Source organism: Antedon bifida, chromosome 6, assembly GCF_963402885.1.
Source record: "Antedon bifida chromosome 6, ecAntBifi1.1, whole genome shotgun sequence".
NCBI classification, from domain to species: domain Eukaryota; kingdom Metazoa; phylum Echinodermata; class Crinoidea; order Comatulida; family Antedonidae; genus Antedon; species Antedon bifida.
This window is the reverse complement of record NC_136231.1, coordinates 9,064,679-9,086,855: the sequence shown is the minus strand read 5'-3', so window position 1 is coordinate 9,086,855 and position 22,177 is coordinate 9,064,679. Positions and strand designations below refer to the sequence as shown.

At 34.9% G+C, this 22,177-nt stretch overlaps 3 protein-coding genes across 4 annotated transcripts; 2 read left to right on the top strand and 1 right to left on the bottom strand.

The window, feature by feature from the left end:
• Positions 1-3: 3 nt before the first annotated feature.
• Positions 4-1,673, top strand: LOC144845332 (uncharacterized). 2 transcript variants are annotated; one of them, XM_078702598.1, is made up of 2 exons: positions 4-335; positions 560-1,673. In XM_078702598.1, the coding sequence occupies exons 1-2, from the start codon at positions 4-6 to the stop codon at positions 1,203-1,205; spliced, it is 978 nt and encodes a 325-aa protein (XP_078558724.1). In that variant the 3' UTR covers positions 1,206-1,673. The 2 variants fall into 2 exon arrangements, with proteins under 2 accessions (XP_078558724.1, XP_078558723.1); XM_078702597.1 differs by having other exon boundaries at positions 4-425.
• Positions 1,674-2,170: 497 nt separating this feature from the next.
• LOC144845338 (juvenile hormone acid O-methyltransferase-like) lies at positions 2,171-11,311 on the top strand. The gene is made up of 5 exons (XM_078702606.1): positions 2,171-2,188; positions 3,138-3,337; positions 9,792-10,114; positions 10,228-10,366; positions 10,765-11,311. The coding sequence occupies exons 2-5, from the start codon at positions 3,163-3,165 to the stop codon at positions 10,929-10,931; spliced, it is 804 nt and encodes a 267-aa protein (XP_078558732.1). The 5' UTR covers positions 2,171-2,188; positions 3,138-3,162; the 3' UTR covers positions 10,932-11,311.
• A 5,172-nt stretch (positions 11,312-16,483) lies between these two features.
• On the bottom strand, positions 16,484-22,177 carry LOC144845232 (sodium-dependent phosphate transport protein 3-like). Its single transcript, XM_078702413.1, has 8 exons — positions 21,892-22,177; positions 20,413-20,500; positions 20,029-20,118; positions 19,817-19,944; positions 19,343-19,495; positions 19,046-19,178; positions 18,505-18,740; positions 16,484-17,060 (listed from the first exon to the last, which is right to left on the bottom strand). The coding sequence occupies exons 3-8, from the start codon at positions 20,114-20,116 to the stop codon at positions 16,899-16,901; spliced, it is 900 nt and encodes a 299-aa protein (XP_078558539.1). The 5' UTR covers positions 20,117-20,118; positions 20,413-20,500; positions 21,892-22,177; the 3' UTR covers positions 16,484-16,898.

Here is a 22,177-nt window from a genome sequence, read left to right as displayed (position 1 = left end):
CAAATGGATGCTGCCTTCTTGCAGTATAGGTCTAATATCAGACTACAAATGGATGCTGACTTCTTGCAGTATAGGTCTAATATTGGATGTCAAATGGATGCTGCCTTGCAGTATGGGTCTGATATAAGACTTCAAATGGATGCTGACTTCTTACAGTATAGGTCTAATATTGGATGTCAAATGGATGCTGCCTTGCAGTATGGGTCTGATATAAGACTTCAAATGGATGCTGACTTCTTGCAGTATAGGTCTAATATTGGATGTCAAATGGATGCTGCCTTGCAGTATGGGTCTGATATCAGACTTCAAATGAATGCTGACTTCTTGCAGTATAGGTCTAATATTGGATGTCAAATAGATGCTGCCTTCTTGCAGTATGGGTCTGATATAAGACTTCAAATGGATGCTGACTTCTTGCAGTATAGGTCTAATATCAGATGTCAAATGGATGCTGCCTTGCAGTATAGGTCTAATATTGGATGTCAAATGGATGCTGCCTTGCAGTAATGGGTCTGATATCACTGATAAGACTACAAATGGATGCTGCCTTGCAGTATAGGTCTAATATTAGATGTCAAATGGATGCTGCCTTGCAGTATGGGTCTGATATAAGACTTCAAATGGATGCTGACTTCTTGCAGTATAGGTCTAATATTGGATGTCAAACGGATGCTGCCTTGCAGTATGGGTCTGATATCAGACTTCAAATGAATGCTGACTTCTTGCAGTATAGGTCTAATATTGGATGTCAAATGGATGCTGCCTTGCAGTATAGGTCTGATATAAGACTTCAAATGGATGCTGACTTCTTGCAGTATAGGTCTAATATTGGATGTCAAACGGATGCTGCCTTGCAGTATGGGTCTGATATAAGACTTCAAATGGATGCTGACTTCTTGCAGTATAGGTCTAATATTGGATGTCAAACGGATGCTGTCTTGCAGTATGGGTCTGATATCAGACTTCAAATGAATGCTGACTTCTTGCAGTATAGGTCTAATATTGGATGTCAAATGGATGCTGCCTTGCAGTATGGGTCTGATATCAGACTACAAATGGATGCTGCTGCCTTGCAGTATAGGTCTAATATTGGATGTCAAATGGATGCTGCCTTCTTGCAGTATAGGTCTGATATCAGATATGGTTTTCGAGCTTGTGCAAAGAGCATTCGTTTTGTTATTTGGTTCTCGGCAGATATGGGCTAATATTGGATGTCAAATGGATGCTGCCCTCTTGCAGGGTCTGAGATGGTTAGAATTAAAGACCAATTTTAACGATCTGTATATATAGACATGCACAGCATGCACAACCAGCACTCGTATAATACCGTTTTAAAGCTCAATACTGTACATGATTTAGTATGTAAAAATAAGGGGTGATTCTACCATGTATGAGGATAATGAACCAAGTCTTTAAATCTACAAGTTTGCTGGATCTGGCTTGAAAATTCCACCACCCCCAAGAATTACATTCTAATTTCTATACTAATGAAATATATGATACCTCTCTTTCACAGTTTAAAATATGAAATATCTTTGATCATTTACTGTATTAATAAATATATTTTACTTGTATTAAATTTAAACAAATACAAAGCCTGTACATGAATTTTGTATCATCCTGGGTATTTATATTTAAACATTAAAAGATTCTTGACTGAGAGTTCTTTACAACATTTTCTGTATTATTTTACCTGGAGGAGAAGTACTGAGTCTGATGTTAAACAGTTTCTGACGTAGCCTATAAGTTCCCTTAAAGCTCAACAACAGGTATATATTTAAGATACAATTTTTAGGTAGGCCTACATGTACATAAATATAAAATTTGTAACATAAATCATGACAAAAAAAAAACATTTATCTAATCGTTCTCTTAAAATGGTGTTGCAAACAGAATTGGGAAAAATTCTGCTATAAAAATAGAAAATGAAGAAAAAGTGTTGGTGGTATACGGGGTATTTAAATTTGTGATTTTTAGGGCGAAAAGTATATAGCCAACCCATCTATTTTTGTTAGCCGTTTTTGAATAATATATATTATGACCAATTTTGCACAACATATAACAGTAAGTCTGGACCTGTTTTGGTGGCCAAAATTGATCCGCCAATATGACCGGTATTTTGCAGCAGCCACCCACACACACAGATAAACCAAGTCATCTGTACCGTTGGACCGATTTACTGTAACAGGTAGGTGGCTTCGGTGGGTAGAGTATGTGCTTATTCTAGAAATGTATTGCCTTCCTCTCAACGTAAACAATTCAAGGAAGATAAAGGAGACATATTGGCATTCAAATGTATTCCTCTGTAAAAACCCCAATCTATACAAAGATGTGTAGTAGTTAGGCCTTTGATCTATACAATCGGATCAACACCGACTAAACTAAAATGGAAGTTAAGTGAAGCGAGACGATATTAATTTGTACGAGGCTTGGGCTTAAGTCCATTTCGGCTGTCGACGAGAACCTCATACCTTGTATATGGCGCGCCAAACGTGCCGGTTACGGTATGGCGTCGCAGTTATGGTGTGTGTACGACGCAGACAGGGAGCGATGTCTTAATAATGATATGCGCATTGTATAATTGTGTTATTTATTTACTACTAAGTACTTAGTACTATTCCTAAACTGTTTAATTTTATTGAATTCCCGAATAGGCCTATAGTAAAAACATTTTCCGTTTGATTAATGTGAAAAATGTGCTATGAGTGGCATTTATTTTCTTAGTGAATGGTATACTAACTATATTCAATTTAAATATATATATATAATTAAAAATACAATGTGCGGCCTGAAAATATCAGGTATCAGTTTTGTATTTTCTTATTTGATTGCATCATCATTTGTTTGTATACTACAAGGCAATCTTACAGCTCCGGAGATCAAAGAAGCTTATCTGTGGCTGCGACACAATCAGTTTCACGCCCTCTAACCTTTTTTGACACCGCGGAGAATATGTAGGCGACATTACATAGTACAGTACTGTTGATGTTTGTCGCAGCCAGACATAAGATCAAAATACGGTTAGAGTTCTTATCTTGGCAAGGCGAGCGTCATGTTTGTTAGATTGTTGGTATTATTACTATTATTACAACTAGTACCTTGCATGTTAGAGATATTATTAATTGCGTCACTTATAGATACGACGTCATTAAATCCTTCAAGATGAATTCTTCAGAAGCTAGTATTTACTCTGAAAATAGAGGAATTATGGAAGCTGGCTACAGAAATTATTTGCACAAACATTTAGCAGTCAAGGCAAATGACAAAGTATTAGATTTTGGATGTGGAACTGGAGATCTAGTGTACAGATTGAGCAAGGAAGCTAAGTTGGTAATTGGTAAGTAGAAATTAAATATGGAGCAACAAAAATAACATTTCTGAACATTATTTAAAAAAAAAATCATTTTAATGTTTAAATATAAATTTGCAGTACTTTGTACCTGTGTGTTTTAGTATCATCATGACTCGTGAATCGTAGGATTTGTAGAGGTTGTTTAAGTCTTGTATGAGCAGTGTTTTACCATTGTAAAGATCCAGGTAGGCCTACTTAGGCTGAGCAGCAGGACGCTGAGCTCGGCCAGATCAAAGGATCAGTCTCGTCCCCTAACACGCTTGACTGATTTTCGATTGGCCAATTGGCGTACAAAAACGGTACCATCCATAGTAAGTACACGTATTGATGGCCTAATTTAATTATATTGAATTTATATTTGAAGTGGGAAGGGTCTTGGAATTAAGGAAGATGTATAAAAGGTAACAATAATAAAGTGAGTATAAACAACATCTGGTTTTATGAATTTTAATGTCTACATTGTCAAGATGAAGGTTAACGGTAAGATTCACAGAAAAAAAAATGAAAAACTTCAAATCAGTTTTAAAAATTAAATGCCTATTTAAACATTATATTCGTAAAAATCAGACACATTTGAAATTAATATTGTAAAATATTTATTAAATCAACTGCTTAAACATTAAAAATATAACATTAGAACTTATTGTTGGTCAGCATTTGAACTTGACGAATCATGTTTAGATATTTAATTATGGCGTCAACTGTAGGTCTTGCGTTTGGGTCTTGTTGTTGACAAAGATTACTAAGGGTTGACATATGATCACTGCCAATGGTGTCTGCAACTTGGTTAATGACGTTTCCAAGTGCATACACATCCGTCGCTGTGGAATCATGGGCTGCATGCAGTGCGCGTTCTGGTGCGATGTCGGGATATTTTTTTACAAATGCTACTGTATCTCCCATCTGCTGAAATACTTTATGGTACATGTCTCCAGGCCTGGGCTCCTTAATGGCTGACACCATCCCAAAATCTATTATTTTTGCGGTTGTCTTAACACCATTATTATACACAACTATATTTCTTGATGCCAAGTCGTTGTGTAGTAATCCCAGACTATGCATTTTCTTTAATCCTTGGGCCACGACCAGTATAATGTCAATTGACTCGGTGGCATTGAAGTTGCCAGTTTCCAGCGCATCTGCTAATGTGGTTGTTTTATCTTCTCCTGGTGTTGTTACATACTCCATGGCCATCATACACTTTCCTTCCTGTCTTAAAACTCCATACACTTGTGGAAATATTGAATCGTTCTCCAGATATTTCATGATCCGTGCTTCAATACACAGTTTCAACCACGTTTTATGTGTATCCTCATAGCTGTTCAGATATGCAGTTTTCACAGCCACCATTTGATGACTTATTTCCATTAGGTCCACACGGCCATAACTTCCGCTTCCGAGTTCTTTTAAAGGTGTAATGATTGAAGAATCGATATATGGTACTTGAGGCAGAATGCAATCGAGATACTTGTAAGAGGTATCCAAATGAATGCTAAATTGTCCAGAAACAGACGAATAACAGCTACTGCTGCTGCTTCCTAATGACAGTCGTCCAGGTGCTGATGAATAGCCATTTCCATATGCCTCTAGAGGTGGACCTACTGGGACAGACTTTGTAATCATTCGAAGTGTCTTGTATGATGTCCTACCGACGCTGTGATGCTTGAGAGCAGAAGACTTGGAATCAGGTTTCTTATTTGTTGACACACTGTTGTCATCATTTCTGCTGCTGGCACTACTAGCTTTCGCCTTTTCATATGGGACATCGTTGTCGTCGTCTGCTTTGACACAAAATAGCGCAAGGACAGCCGTCCAAATGCGCTTAATTATGGATCCACGATGATGTGATCCAGCGTTCTGTCCAGATCTGTAATAATGATAATATTCTTTAAAATATATGATTTATTTCAAACATTCTTTGAAATTAAAATGTAAATACGCGTTTAGTATTAACATTAGGCATATAACCAAACAAATCTTATTCGGTCAGATACTCTGTCTGTCTAATAACTGTGGTCCGGATGAAACTACTTGAAACCACGAACTTAAATCTATAACGTCGTGGGTATAGCCCCCTGACTCAAAAATATTTAGTTTTAGATTTTCAAAAAAGTCTTGCTCACCTTGTATTGGATGTGGACATTGTATTTTAAAAATAAAACAAATGATGTAGTCGATATCAGTATATAAGTAACTTTTTATTGAAGAGAGCAACACAATATACTTGCTTTTCAAAGGTTAATAGACGTTTGTTTTGTTTCGTTGTCACAGTATCAAACCAGTGTTGTTATGGACACAAATGAGGCGCGCGCGGTGTGCGAGCAATCTCCTTGGCACACATGCGCGCTTTATGTGAGTACTCCACCTTAGACCACCACCACCACCAACCCCAAACCTCACATCCAAGCTGCATCACCGTGAATTAGATTTAAATGTACAGACCTAGTGTTTAAATTGACACCGTGCCATAGACATTGTGACAATGGTGGTTCTAACGATTTAAATTTCACTCATCCTGATTAATAACAGATTTACTTACTAGGATTGGTAAGCCACAAAATAAAATTTCAGAATAAACTTTTAAATTTTGTCATCGAATTGAGAATATTCAAATAAAATAATAGAAAGATTATAATAGAAACAAATACTGAAGATATTTCTATCGATAGCAGACAATTATAATAATGGCAATTAGACTATACTACGACCACCAAAAGTCAGTCTACAGTATGTAAAACCAAGGAAATCTAAGAACAGGACTCTGTGAGCTCAGCCAGATCAAACGATCAGTCTCTGCCCCCTTAAACGCTTGGCTGATTTTCGATTGGCCAAACTGTTTAGTAAGAGACACCAGTGGGTACCAAAACGCTACCAACCATAGTCCGTACACTAGTCTTATTGATAGCCTTAAACTTTAATCCATAACCCTTCCTACTTTCAATATAATCAATCTCGGAATTAAGTAGGATATGTATAAAAGGCAATTTTTGGGAAACATAACAATATAGTGAGTATAAACATCTGATTTTATGAATTAATTTTAAAGTTAACGGTAAGCATAATTTCAATTCACGGAAAAAGAAATAAAAGACTTAAAATAACAGTCAAAACTGAAATATTTTGTTGTTGTGATTGTGTGTTATAATTTGGTATAAGTTGTTGTACCATGGCGAATATTAATAAGTTATTTCTCCATTGTGGTGCATACACGTTGGTGAACGATCGTTTATATGGACAAGTTAGGTTGTTTTACTTTTTTTGTTTTAATAATCTGAGTATTGGTAAAATGTAAACTTTTTTAATGTTTTTTTGAAAAGCATAATTATGAATATTTCAAGGGCTTAGGAAAAGACATCATCACAGACTAATAACCAATCAGGATCAAATCTATCAGTTAAGCGTTGTACGTACTTGATTATACTTATTATATATGTCATGTGAATATTTTGGAGAAATTACTAAATCCTAAATGTATATTCTGAACTCATATAAACTAAAAGTACAACAACATTTAAAATTAATATTGTAAAATATTTATTAAATCAACTGCTTAAACATTAAAAATATAACATTAGAACTTATTGTTGGTCAGCATTTGAACTTGACGAATCATGTTTAGATATTTAATTATGGCGTCAACTGTAGGTCTTGCGTTTGGGTCTTGTTGTTGACAAAGATTACTAAGGGTTGACATATGATCACTGCCAATGGTGTCTGCAACTTGGTTAATGACGTTTCCAAGTGCATACACATCCGTCGCTGTGGAATCATGGGCTGCATGCAGTGCGCGTTCTGGTGCGATGTCGGGATATTTTTTTACAAATGCTACTGTATCTCCCATCTGCTGAAATACTTTATGGTACATGTCTCCAGGCCTGGGCTCCTTAATGGCTGACACCATCCCAAAATCTATTATTTTTGCGGTTGTCTTAACACCATTATTATACACAACTATATTTCTTGATGCCAAGTCGTTGTGTAGTAATCCCAGACTATGCATTTTCTTTAATCCTTGGGCCACGACCAGTATAATGTCAATTGACTCGGTGGCATTGAAGTTGCCAGTTTCCAGCGCATCTGCTAATGTGGTTGTTTTATCTTCTCCTGGTGTTGTTACATACTCCATGGCCATCATACACTTTCCTTCCTGTCTTAAAACTCCATACACTTGTGGAAATATTGAATCGTTCTCCAGATATTTCATGATCCGTGCTTCAATACACAGTTTCAACCACGTTTTATGTGTATCCTCATAGCTGTTCAGATATGCAGTTTTCACAGCCACCATTTGATGACTTATTTCCATTAGGTCCACACGGCCATAACTTCCGCTTCCGAGTTCTTTTAAAGGTGTAATGATTGAAGAATCGATATATGGTACTTGAGGCAGAATGCAATCGAGATACTTGTAAGAGGTATCCAAATGAATGCTAAATTGTCCAGAAACAGACGAATAACAGCTACTGCTGCTGCTTCCTAATGACAGTCGTCCAGGTGCTGATGAATAGCCATTTCCATATGCCTCTAGAGGTGGACCTACTGGGACAGACTTTGTAATCATTCGAAGTGTCTTGTATGATGTCCTACCGACGCTGTGATGCTTGAGAGCAGAAGACTTGGAATCAGGTTTCTTATTTGTTGACACACTGTTGTCATCATTTCTGCTGCTGGCACTACTAGCTTTCGCCTTTTCATATGGGACATCGTTGTCGTCGTCTGCTTTGACACAAAATAGCGCAAGGACAGCCGTCCAAATGCGCTTAATTATGGATCCACGATGATGTGATCCAGCGTTCTGTCCAGATCTGTAATAATGATAATATTCTTTAAAATATATGATTTATTTCAAACATTCTTTGAAATTAAAATGTAAATACGCGTTTAGTATTAACATTAGGCATATAACCAAACAAATCTTATTCGGTCAGATACTCTGTCTGTCTAATAACTGTGGTCCGGATGAAACTACTTGAAACCACGAACTTAAATCTATAAGGTCGTGGGTATAGCCCCCTGACTCAAAAATATTTAGTTTTAGATTTTCAAAAAAGTCTTGCTCACCTTGTATTGGATGTGGACATTGTATTTTAAAAATAAAACAAATGATGTAGTCGATATCAGTATATAAGTAACTTTTTATTGAAGAGAGCAACACAATATACTTGCTTTTCAAAGGTTAATAGACGTTTGTTTTGTTTCGTTGTCACAGTATCAAACCAGTGTTGTTATGGACACAAATGAGGCGCGCGCGGTGTGCGAGCAATCTCCTTGGCACACATGGGCGCTTTATGTGAGTACTCCACCTTAGACCACCACCACCACCAACCCCAAACCTCACATCCAAGCTGCATCACCGTGAATTAGATTTAAATGTACAGACCTAGTGTTTAAATTGACACCGTGCCATTGACATTGTGACAATGGTGGTTCTAACGATTTAAATTTCACTCATCCTGATTAATAACAGATTTACTTACTAGGATTGGTAAGCCACAAAATAAAATTTCAGAATAAACTTTTAAATTTTGTCATCGAATTGAGAATATTCAAATAAAATAATAGAAAGATTATAATAGAAACAAATACTGAAGATATTTCTATCGATAGCAGACAATTATAATAATGGCAATTAGACTATACTACGACCACCAAAAGCCAGTCTACAGTATGTAAAACCAAGGAAATCTAAGAACAGGACTCTGTGAGCTCGGCCAGATCAAACGATCAGTCTCTGCCCCCTAAAACGCTTGGCTGATTTTCGATTGGCCAAAATTTTTAGTAAGAGACACCAGTGGGTACCAAAACGCTACCAGCCATAGTCCGTACACTAGTCGTATTGATAGCCTTAAACTTTAATCCATAACCCTTCCTACTTTCAATATAATCAATCTCGGAATTAAGTAGGATATGTATAAAAGGCAATTTTTAGGAAACATAACAATATAGTAAGTATAAACATCTGATTTTATGAATTAATTTTAAAGTTAACGGTAAGCATAGTTTCAATTCACGGAAAAAGAAATAAAAGACTTAAAATAACAGTCAAAACTGAAATATTTTGTTGTTGTGATTGTGTGTTATAATTCGATCAAAACAAATTTAAAAATTAGATGCCTATTTAAACTTCATATTCAAACATTCAAACACATAGGACCTTTCAAAGTACTAAAATACAATTAAAAAGTAATACAAACTCAACGTATGGTGTACATAGCCTAGAATTTGTCGGCTTTGTGCGAGTTCGTCGAAGCCTAACCGAAGATCAAAGTATGTTACGATAGCCTATCTTGGCAAGTCGAGCTCAGTGGTTAAATATCCTTGGTCTGAGCTAGAATTAAAACTTAAGACCAAAGACGTCGCGATGCAGTTCAATTCTTTTATAATTAAATAAATTACATACATAAATAATTATTTGCTGTTTTAATTCTTTCCATTTTAGGTTTTGACATTTCAAAAGAAATGATAGATGTTGCAAAACAGAAACATCAAGCTGCAAATATATCGTATGAAACTGCAGATATCTCAAACTGCCTGGAGACACACCCAAACTGGAAAGGCGAATTTAGCAAGATCGTTTCTGTTTATGTACTGCATTGGGTAAAAGACAAAAGACAGGCTTTGCAGAATGTATACAACTGCCTAAGCAAAGGTGGAGAGTGTTTTATTCTTTGTGGTGGTACTATGAATCAAATGCGAGGGCACAATGATGATGAACTTCCGTATTACTTGAAAAATCATATCAAATGGAAGCGTCATCTTGAGGTACGGTAATAAAATATAATATACTGTAATTGAGATTTTCTAAATTATTATTCATCTAGTCACGACAAGAGACAAAAGAAAAACAAAACATAATACATTTTTTCATCTTGAAGGGGTACGAGAATAAATATTACCCACTAACTCTAGAAGAAAACACGCAGTTGTTGAAATCGGTAGGCTTTGATGACGTCAAAGGGCACTTGCATACACCCTGTGAGGAATTAGATATCTTTAGTAAAGATGAGTTACAAGGTAAGCATAATGTCATAGACATGAACCATTGATTTAGTGTATAAAAATTTGATATTTACTTCATTTTATTCCAAAGGGTTCACATTTTGGCCCCAAATTTCATATTTGAAATTCGGATCAAACATAAGGGTGGAGATGATGACACCAGAACGAAAGGAATTAGGTTTGATCTTCCATCCAGCCCTAGCCCTATGGGTACACTACTAAACTTATTTTTATAACAGTTAACACCAATATAAATTCCTGTCATTTGATTGTACGATTGTGGGTCACATGGCGTTCAATAGTGCCGCCTATTTTAACAGTAACAAACATTGAACTCTCGTTGGGTAAATGTCATCATCATCATCCTCATGCCATTATTTGTACTCATAAACATTCATTGTATGATATTTCAGGATATGTAAGTACAATTATTGATCAAATAAAATATGTTCCTGAGCAGTATCGATCAGAAATGTTTGAAGATGCTTCGGAATGGTGCTTCAAGAACTTTCCCGTCAACAATCGAGGAAATAAATACCTGCGACATGATACACTATTTTTGTGGGCTAAGAAGAATTAATAGATAATTCCTAATGAGAAATATAATTACAATTGCTTGATAACAGAAAATTGCAAAGGTTACGTCTGGACAAAACTGTCTGTCCCGAAATATGAGCACTGTTTCTATAATTTGACAGTACTAGAGGTGTAGACGATGTTTCTCGGAATGATAATGACTCGGGTAAAAAGGTTTTAGAAGGACGTTCTCCTTGTACGTTTTCTGTCGGTTACCATTATTGAAAATGATTGACATTCGTAAAACTAAACCTACTCTCTTTCACAGTGTCTTAGATGATTAATAACATTTTAAAGTATAGTGTTTATTGTTTGGTAGGGCCCTTTATAGTTCATTTGAGGGAGGTGCCTATTCGGAGGATATGTTTAATTTTTTAGTTTTAATAATATGGTAACATTTATAATCAAATGAAATCCTCTAATAGATATGAAAAGTGGTAAAAAAGAATAACAAATGCTTGGTAAATTAAAGATAACAGGACTACTACAAATAGTATATTGTGTTATTATAAAATGTGGAGGGAAGTTTATTAGATAGTTGGGTTAGGGGCGGGGGAGATTATTATTCAAAGTGATATTTTATTGGAGAGGCGTTTATTCAAATAAATACCATCCTAATAATTAATACATTATTTAATTTAAACATCTTTTGAAACTAACTTCCGTGATAGAGTGGGCCGTTTCGGCCCAAGAAAGAAGACATTACGGCTTGCAACATGGGCAGACATCCCGGTCCTAACGGAAAACTCGGCTGTCGGGATTTCACTCGATTTTAAACAAAATGTCTTATCATCAAATCTCCCTATGTAATGTTATAATACTATTCCCCACAATATATTCCGATGCTTTATGGTGTATATTTAATTTAATCTTTATTAATTTGCAGTGTAATTTTTATTCTTTAACTACTGTACCTTCATACGCGCGGTCCGTTCCTAAAATAAACAAAAAACTAAAATGGCTATAGCCACTTGACATTCGTAAGCAAGCAACAACACCCATGAAATATTCCGGTTCCGTCTGAGAAATGCATATAGGTGAATCTGCATTATCCATAGGCTGATCCAGAGAGAGATCCAAAAATTAAATTCAGCACTACTTCATTTTACAATTGTTAAGGCCTCCCAAATTCTCTCCGCTCCAACCCAAACCCCCTAAATCAAAATCTTGGATCCGTCATCCTAATGTTGGGAAGACTGCGGGAGGGGAACAATTACTGGATTCGTGTTTTGTTTTAAGATAGAATATTGTGCATTGTATGGACAAAAAATGCATTTTTAAAGACAATGGGGTTTTTCCCGCCAAATTGGACGACATATTGGATTCTGGCATGATGATGTCATCGTATCGAATCAATTCATCAACTACTATGAGATGTAGTTATTAAAGTAAGCCTCTACTAATTTTAATCATTAAAACACAACTGCAAGTAACAAAAACTGTTAATTGGTTTTCCCTATCCCCTATAGGTATAGGTATATAATTAGGGTTTAGTTTAGCACTGTGCGCTATCATACCCATTTTGGTTTTGTACTCACGCACAGTGATAATAAATAGGATTCAGTTTAGCACTGTGCGCTATCATACCCATTTTGGTTTTGTACTCACGCACAGTGATAATAAATAGGATTCAGTTTAGCACTGTACGCTATCATACCCATTTTGGTACTACTTGACCACAGTGATAATACATAGGATTTATTTTAGCAATATGCGCTACCATGTCCATTTTGATTGCACTTGCGCACAGTGATATTAAATAGGATTTAGTTTAGCAATATGCGCTACCATATCTATTTTGGTTGCACTTAGCACAGTGATAAAAATAAGAATTCAATTTAGCAATATGCTACCATACCCATTTTGGTACTACTTGAGCACAGTAATAATACATAGGATTTAGTTTAGCACTGTGCGCTACCATATAGTTTAGGACCTGGGTCAGATTTGTATGCATTTAATTTAGGAGAGAATATCTCAACTGTTATAGGATAATTTGACCCCAACGAACAACATGGAATGTGTGCCAAATTCGCTATCCGGGACGAACATGCCCAAAATCAGGGTCAAAGGTTAAAAATGTGTGGTTCTTATATCTCGACAACCACTTGTCGTACAGATTTGCTTTTGGTGTCGCATTGTTCAGAATATACATATTTATATTCGTACTAACACAACCTTTAGCGAAAAAATGACCGGAAATGCTTTTAATGACCTTTGACCCAAAAATGACCAGAAAACACATTTTTGGGTTAAATTATTCTTTAAAATGCCAATGGACAAACTGTATGGTATCAAATGAAAGCATACACAATATGCTACCCATTGCTACCCAAGTTGTATTGACAATTTTTTAATTATAAAGCTAATTGTATGGAAAATGTGCATATTTTGATTATTTTTATACAAAAAATGAACATTTGGTAGCGTAATTATTATGTTTATTTATATAATATTAAATAATTTAAATGTTTGGAAAATGTAACATATTGGACAAAGTAACATCCAATATGAATAATATTTTTAGTTAAAATTAATGTCATAGGACCTGGGTCAGATTTGTATGCATTTAATTTAGGAGAGAATATCTCAACTGTTATAGGATAATTTGATTTACCCTCAGCCTAAATATAAAAAAACATAATTAATATCTAAAAGTGATAAAACAGTAAAAATGGGTTCAAAATGCTTGGTAAATTTACCAAGATCTTCTAAACACTTGAATTATTTAAACCAAAATAAATTTACACTATTTAATATACTCATTTTTGTAAAAAATAATAAAATAATACAAATAATATTTAAAAAAATAAATAAAAATAAAATAAACAAAATTAGCATCATAATTACAGATTTTTAATACAAGTTGGGTAGCAATGGATAGAATATTTTATGGGCTTTCATTTGATTTCGACTCTTATCACTATCGACATTTTTGTTCTTACCTATCGTGCCATATAATCTAACCTTCATGTTAGGGTCAAATTGCCACAGTGATAATAAATAGGATTTAGTTTAGTACTGTGCGCTACTATACCCAATTGGGTTGCACTCGCGCACAGTGATAATACATAGTATTTAGTTTAGTACTGTCCGCTACTATACCCAATTCGGTTGCACTCGCGCACAGTGATAATACATAGTATTTAGTTTAGCACTGTGCGCTACCATACCCATTTTGGTTGCGCACTCGCGCACAGTGATAATAAATAGGATTTAGTTTAGCAGTGTGCGCTACTATGACCATTTGGTTGCACTCGCGCACAGTGATAATAAATAGGATTTAGCCTAGCACTGTGCGCTCCCCTTACTCATGTTTGTGGCACTCACACGCACAGTGATAAAAAATACGATTTAATTTAGCACTGTGCGCTCCCATACTCATGTTGGTGGCACCTGTGAACATTACTAATCCAAGTAAGTCTACAGAAAAAGAGAAGCGCAAATTTAGAAAATTTAATGAAAACAATATTCATCATTTTCGGAATGATCTGTGAATAACATCGTGGCATGATGTCTTAGATAAATTAGACCCTGACGAAGCGTATGATACTTTTTTTGCAAAGTACAAAGCCCTATATGATAGGAACGTCCCTGAGTTAGATCCACGAAAAAGAAATTAAAATCATGGATGACCAACGGGCTTTTAACTTCCATCTCATACAAACAAAAACTTTATCTCAAGAGCATTCGGCACCCTTTCAACTCTAATATATTGAAATACAAAAAGTATCGTAATAAGTTAAATAATCTTCTAAAAAGTGTTATAGTGGATTATTTTAAAAACTTTTTTAATGAAAACAAATCCAATATAAAAGCTACTTGACGTACTATAAACTCTATACTTAAACCATCAAACAACACAATTCCTAACATTGAGATAATGAGTAATGGAAATTTAACAAAAGACCCAAAAACTTATTAAACAACCATTTTACCAATATAGGGCCTGAATTAGCAAAAGAAATCGATACTAGTTCTATCAATAGTTTCCATCACTATCTTAGTCCTCCTTAAAGGCTTTAACACTGATAATAATTAGGGTTTAGTTTAGCACTGTGCGCTACCATACCCATTTTGGTTGCACTCGCGGACAGTGATAATAATTAGGATTTAGTTTAGCACTGTACGCTATCATACCCATTTTGTATTGCTTGCACTCGCGGACAGTGATAATAAATTGGATTCATTTTAGCACTGTGCGCGACCCACCCAATTTTTGTTGCACTCGCGCACAGTGATAATAAGATTTAGTTTAGCACTGTACGCTACCATACCAATTTTGGTTGCACTCGCGAACACTGATAATAATTAGGATTTAGTTTAGCACTGTGCGCTACCATACCCATTTTGGTTGCACTCGCGGACAGTGATAAAAATTAGGATTTAGTTTAGCACTGTACGCTACCATACCAATTTTGGTTGCACTCGCGAACACTGATAATAATTAGGATTTAGTTTAGCACTGTGCGCTACCATACCAATTTTGGTTGCACTCGTGAACACTGATAATACATAGGATTTATAATAATAATCTTTATTGTCTTTCTTTTTTGTTCTTTCTCACATACATAAATTCAAAACTTGAGACAAAAGTTAAAAAAAAGCTTTCGCTTATCGAGTTTTGGCCTTTAAAATAAATAAAACTTAAACTAGAACGTACATCATTTCTGAGAAAGAGAAATCTGAAGCTTATCTAGCTTACCCATAACTTCTGCTCTGAATTCTTCATCAGATTTGGGCGTGGCAGCTTCCGGGCCCTTGGAAAGCGGCTTAGCACTTGGTTGTGGCGCCGACGATGGTTGGTTTACAGATTTTGCTCCTTTTTTTCCACTCATAATTTAAAAATTACTGACCAACACTTCAACCACCACTTTCAAAAGACTTGTAGAAACGTTTTTAGTACACCAAAATAGTTTAAATGTTAATGGATCCTTAAAGTAAGTACGAGTATTGACTGCTAACACCTTACATGTTATACGCTCAAAATATATTAAAATAGTATTTTTTTATTGTCTTCAACATTATGATACTGTACTCTAGCTGTTAAACCGGTTTTCTCCTATTAAAAACAATTATCGTAGGAGGAGATAGGTAAATGCGAAGTATCCTCGTATTATTGTGTGCGGGTATTTTTCAAGATGGACAACCATTAGACAGTGTATACCGCGATCGGAAAACACCCCTATTTGGGGAAAATCGTTGAACCTAAATTCGTTTTATTGTCAATAACTAATTATCTAACTTAATTTAATTAGTAAACAGGGTTACATCAGGTGGTTAAAATCAGTACCGAAAGTACGAACCAACTTTATATACCATTGAGTAAACATTCTAGAAATAACGCGCGATTTACCGATGTTTACCCTTACGTAAATTTATATATAGATAATTTTGCGAGGACACACTAATCCACGGCTTTATTACTCTTTAACAATCATTGATATTTTTTTGGGGGGTAATGGTTCAGTTTGATTAAAAGTTAAAAAGTAAGAGTTAAAAGATTAAGAGTTAAAAGTAAAACCATTGTTTGTAAGAAGTGTTATACTGGCCAGATATCTCTGAATTATTTATCTATTCAATAATATTATTCGAAAAAAAGTGTATACTTGATTGATTACACTAATATGACGTCGTGATCCTTCCACGATTAGGTGGTACAATGTCAAAAAGTAGAAGATTTTATTGTACAATATATAGTCTTTTCTCATTTCGTCTATTACATTGGTGAGTTTTATTACCACGAATTGAATGGGATTTAAAGCGCATCTAACCGTCATAACCGTATATTTTAGCGTCTCGGCTAAAAAGCTCTGCTTATTTTGAGTTAGGCCTACCTTTTCCATAACTTTTGGATGAAATATTTGTACATATCCTTAGTTTTATGGAATGAATTGATTTTGATTTAATATTTATATTTCATGTTCTTGAAAAATAAAATATAAATTATTATATACTTTTATAATATTGTTCAATCTTTTATAGTCTTATAAGATTTCATCTCTTGCTTTGTAATATTTCCATCTGATTTGGTTAGTTGTTCTGCTTTTGCAAACATTAGAAAGAAAATCATTCCAAATAGATTGATACCGGCAATTATTCTAAACATCAAAGACCATTGACTCGCTGTATTCTGCAAGAACAAAATGATTTTATTAGCGCATGATATGATTGAAAGCCCTTAAAACACATAACTCACTGTTGAGTCTTTTGTATGTAAAAGGGCTTTGATGATTTTGTTAGTGCTATATAAATGAAATAATAATAATAATTAATAATGGACTCAGTTTAATGCCAATAGCAAATATGGTATGCAAATAGAGGATCATTCCCCGTATGGGTAATGCATCCTCTCACCACCAGAATCCTTCATCAACAATGGTCATCCTCCAAGCACAGGAGGAAAATAACACAAACTTATGTGCAACATCAAAACAGCTCAAGACATGTACACCAGTACATTGAAATCCCTTCACCAGGCCATGCATTTAACAAGCACTGCATGTTATTGTACCTGGTCATTTTGTTAACACCTTCATCTTTTAATTATTGTGCAGCTGTACAACATCTATGAATGTACGGATAGCCCCTTTCATCTGAACAGACGCAACACATGGCATTTATCTCTAGTTCCAAAAAAACTCTGGTTCCAGAATGGAACTAGAAAACCCAGATTATCAAATGGATCGTTCTATTATTAATCTGAGGGTAGCATGTTTGAAATACTACAGTATTATACGTTTTCTTACTTGTAGTAGCGGCCTACGACTTAAATCATAAAGAAATACAGTATACACCTTTTAAAATGTTGGCCTGCCTATCTAAGCAAGCTCAATTCAATGCTCAACGTTTGGGCGCTATCGCAATGTATCGCGAAGAGTAGGCCTGCTTGTACCCAAAATAACTCGTACCTATTCCCAACTTGGATAACTCGTACCTCAACCAACTCGTACCCACACCAACTCGTATATACCTTATTTTTAAGTCTATATTTTAACGGTAACGTGCACTGTATTTATTTTTCTTTATGATTTAAGCCGTAGGCCGCTTCTACATGTTACAATATTAGTAAGAAAACGTACAGTAATCAGTTTTAATAATACTCTAGTATTTCAAATGACCTACCTTCTTATTATTAATTGAATGATGGATCTAGAAAACTCAGATATTGATATCTGAGTTTTCTAGATCTAGAAATGTCAGATATTTTGGTTTTCTAGATCTAGAAAACTCAGATATCTGAGTTTTCTAGAAAACTCAGATATCTGAGTTTTCTAGAAAACTCAGATATATCTAAGATCTGAGTTTTCTAGACACCCTAGCAAAAATTCAATACATGCCTTCTATTGTCTAACGACTAAACTACATGCCTGTAGTTATTGTTTTTTCGGTCGGATAGTTTTCAAATTTGAGCACGCGACTGCAGCCATGTATATGGCCTTGTTTATGCTAGTCCACCAGTCGGCGTTTCGATTTTTCTAGTGAGCTCAAGTATCATACGTATGGAACGCCATGTGCCAAAATATATATCTTTTTACTAATTTCGGTCTGGAACATAGACTATGTATACAACTTACACCATCTTGTATCAACATTCCAAAAAGCAGTATAATGATGAAGGCAGCACCATGTCCCGTAAATGACATTATTCCCATGATCACTTCCGATCTTTCCTTTGATACTTCTATAATGTTTGTCATGATGCTTGTCGTATAACTTCCAATACAACCAAACGACAATGTAAGCAGTGTCATTGACACTATTGCATTGAAGTACCCAATACAAGACATGCACAGGGCAGGTATACCAGTAGCTGTTTTAAGAAGAGAATGTTTAATACATATAGATTATTATGTCATAAAAGAAAAAGAGACAAAATAAGCAACAAGAAGACGAGTTGGACTGAGAAATTAGTAATTTTTTATGTACCAGTTAGTAAGAAGTAAAGTTAGAAAACAAAAGTTTAAAATCTTAGACGCAGACTTGATGAATTATGGGCTAGTAAATATAGGCTACTGACTGAATATACATTTATGTCATGAATATTCATCTGTCCAGGAATAATCTTATGAAATAAAGAAATTTGTTGATGAGATGTAGACTTATATAACATCTTACTTAAAATCATAAACATCTTTCTAGTGTTGACAACTTTCAGATATTTTCGTCGAATGATGATGTCAGCACATATTCCAGACAGAATAGTAACAATATATTCTAAAATAGCTGAAATCGACGTTATAAGACCAATCTACACAGTAACAAAACACGAATCGATTATTATTATACTATGAAATAAGGACAGAACATTAATCATAGGCCTAAACAGTAGGCATATAAAGGCCAATTTTACTGGTTTGTTTATATATGATACCAGTGCTGAAAATATTGAATACACAATAAAGATTCACTTACATTTTTTTTATCAAATCCTAATATCAGTGAAGCAAAAACGGGTGCCTCAGTTAAGATAAAAACAACAGTTATAACGTATACCGTGAAACCAATGATTATTGACCACACGGCAGTTGACGTCATCAGATCGCAAAATGGAACATTATATGTATCCTGAACAAAGATAAATATATATATATATATATATTAATTGAAATTTAAAAAATAAGACAAAAAATAAACGTTTAATGAGACGGCTTCGCCAGCAAATTAATGGAATTACATTATTAATTTGTTAGAAAAGTTACGTTTTTTACAGATAAATGTGTACTCGCTCGTTTGTTATTTAAATATGATGCACGAGTGGGTGCTGTTATTAGTGATTCATATTCGTTCAGAGAGTGCTACAATATAAATTACATTGTTAAAAAAGGCTTTCTAGATCATGGTACCCATGGCATTGATTCACATGACTGTTACGTGGTACATCCTTACCTTTGTACTGTATGTATCGTTGAAGCTCTTTAAATATATAAGTTCATTGTTTGATATAAAAGGATCGTCCTCAGGATCGTCATAGACAAAAATCATAAATACTATTAACACAATAGCACTAAAGGCACCTATAAAGAAAAATAATAATTGTTCAGTACCAATAGTTGTGATAAAAATGGAATACAGGCCTACACTGTAAAAATGTAACTCACAGTAAGTGTAATATGATATTGGCCATCCACTAAAACTGGACGAAATCCATATTGATATAGGATAACAAATAACCTCGGCTATTCCCATACCTGTAAAGAAACCCCATATAATTATCAATTAATAGTCCATACATACCGTTATACATAATTTATATATTTTATTTTTTTATATAACATCACCTGTAGGCGGAATCATTGTTCCTGTTGTCTTTTAAAAAAAATAAAAATAAAACATTTTGTACAGGATCGGAAGATATGTTGTACGAGACACCATGACATGAAAATGAATTAGTACGCTTGTGCTACATGAAAATCTTTTCGGGCAATTTTTAAAACGGTATCTGTATGATGTAAGGAAGAATTATGTTGATTCATTCTTTTTACCAGAAAGACCAATAGAAATTATTGTACTTCGTTCTTGTGGAACAATCCATCTTTTTATAGTGGCATAGAACGCCGGTATTAGCAATCCCTGAAAAATACATTGAGAAAGAAATTGTTTAACTTAACGTTATGCTTCCAATACAATAATGTAAAGCAAGGAAGCGCATGCGCAAACATCCTTCCAATGTCATAAAGACAAGCTGGTGAATCCATCATTCGTTCGTTCGTTTTATTTCACAATGCAGGGGCGGACCCAGGGGTGTTGCCTTGGGGTACGGGCAACAGCCTTAATTTCATACTAAATGTTGTTTCTGCCACTAAATTAAAATTAAGTCCCATTTCATCGTATACAATATCCATATTTATACGTTATAGAAGTCCAGTCTGGAAGAGAATATTTGTAAATTGGCACACCAATAGGCCTACTATATCGCGCACAGATAAGAGTAGATAGGTTTCTGAGCATACGCAGAACAAATTTCTGATTGAATAGTTTCTTGTGGTGCGCGCGTCATGAGAGCAGGGAGATGTATCTCTCTCTCTTGATTATAGGTACGAAAGGAGGCCACCACACACTGTGTTCGGGAAAAACCCGTCATATGGGTCGTCAATTTGTTCACAATTATTACGTTTTTCCATAATTTAAGGCCAAATCATAATTTTGCGTATTTTATTTTTCCGTGTAGTACCCTATTTATCTTCATTTCCGTATACGTCCGTAATATTAGGCCGAATTTCAGAAGTAACAGAGAATTATACCGCGTCGGTAGCTGAGCAAACTCGGAACTTGATAGACTTAGTCATAAAGTAGTTACAGAGTTTTAGGGCATTTTATCATTGTTGTTAGCTTATTGTTAAAATTGTTAAAATAAGTAGGCCTAATTTTTTTAGTAGTAATGCTGGCTCCAACGAATTTAGCGACCTTCACAACCAAAATATTTCTTTGTAACAAAAATTATTTTAAATACGCGACTATTGTTAGTCGCGTATGTTTTATTACCGGTCGAATAACATATGCTACGATCCTCTGTTTGCTAGCGCACTAGGCCTATAGAGTGAGTGACATTTCCGGCGAACTAGAGTTGCAATTTATTATGAATTTTTCGTGCGAGAGTACCATGTAGGGGTGTCATTTAACAATTTTCTTGCTCAAATACTCTGTGTCTACAGCACTGGAGTCTTTTGGGAAACCCTCTTAAAAAATTCCTGCGACCGCCCCTGTCATCATAAGACACATTCAAATCAAATTATTCAATTAAAAGATGCAAGAAAACAAAATAAGCTCACCAGAACAAAATAACAAATATTATAGTAATGATTTATCGAATAATAATAATAATAAGTAAAACAGGTGAGAAAATGATTATAAAATTATAAGAAAAACAATTACAGCATTACGCTAGCTACATCCATAACATAAATCCATATAGGTGCGGGAAACTATAACTATAATATCTGTTTAATGTCACAGAAACTAACCTCTGCCAAGCCTTCTAAAACCCGTATGGTAATCAGTACATTGGAGCTCACGCCTGAAGCCCAAGGAGTAAGAGCTGCTAATACGTTTTGCCAGATAAGATAGAATATCACTGCTGGTTTTCCGCTAGTTTTACTAACCAACCAACCTCCAGGGATTGCGCCTAATGTATAACCGTAATAAAATGATCCAAGTATATACTGTTGTGTTTTATCGTCCCAATCAAACACTGGTATCTAAAAACAAAAGTACAGCACATGATTATCTTAAACATGCGAAAGCAGCGGG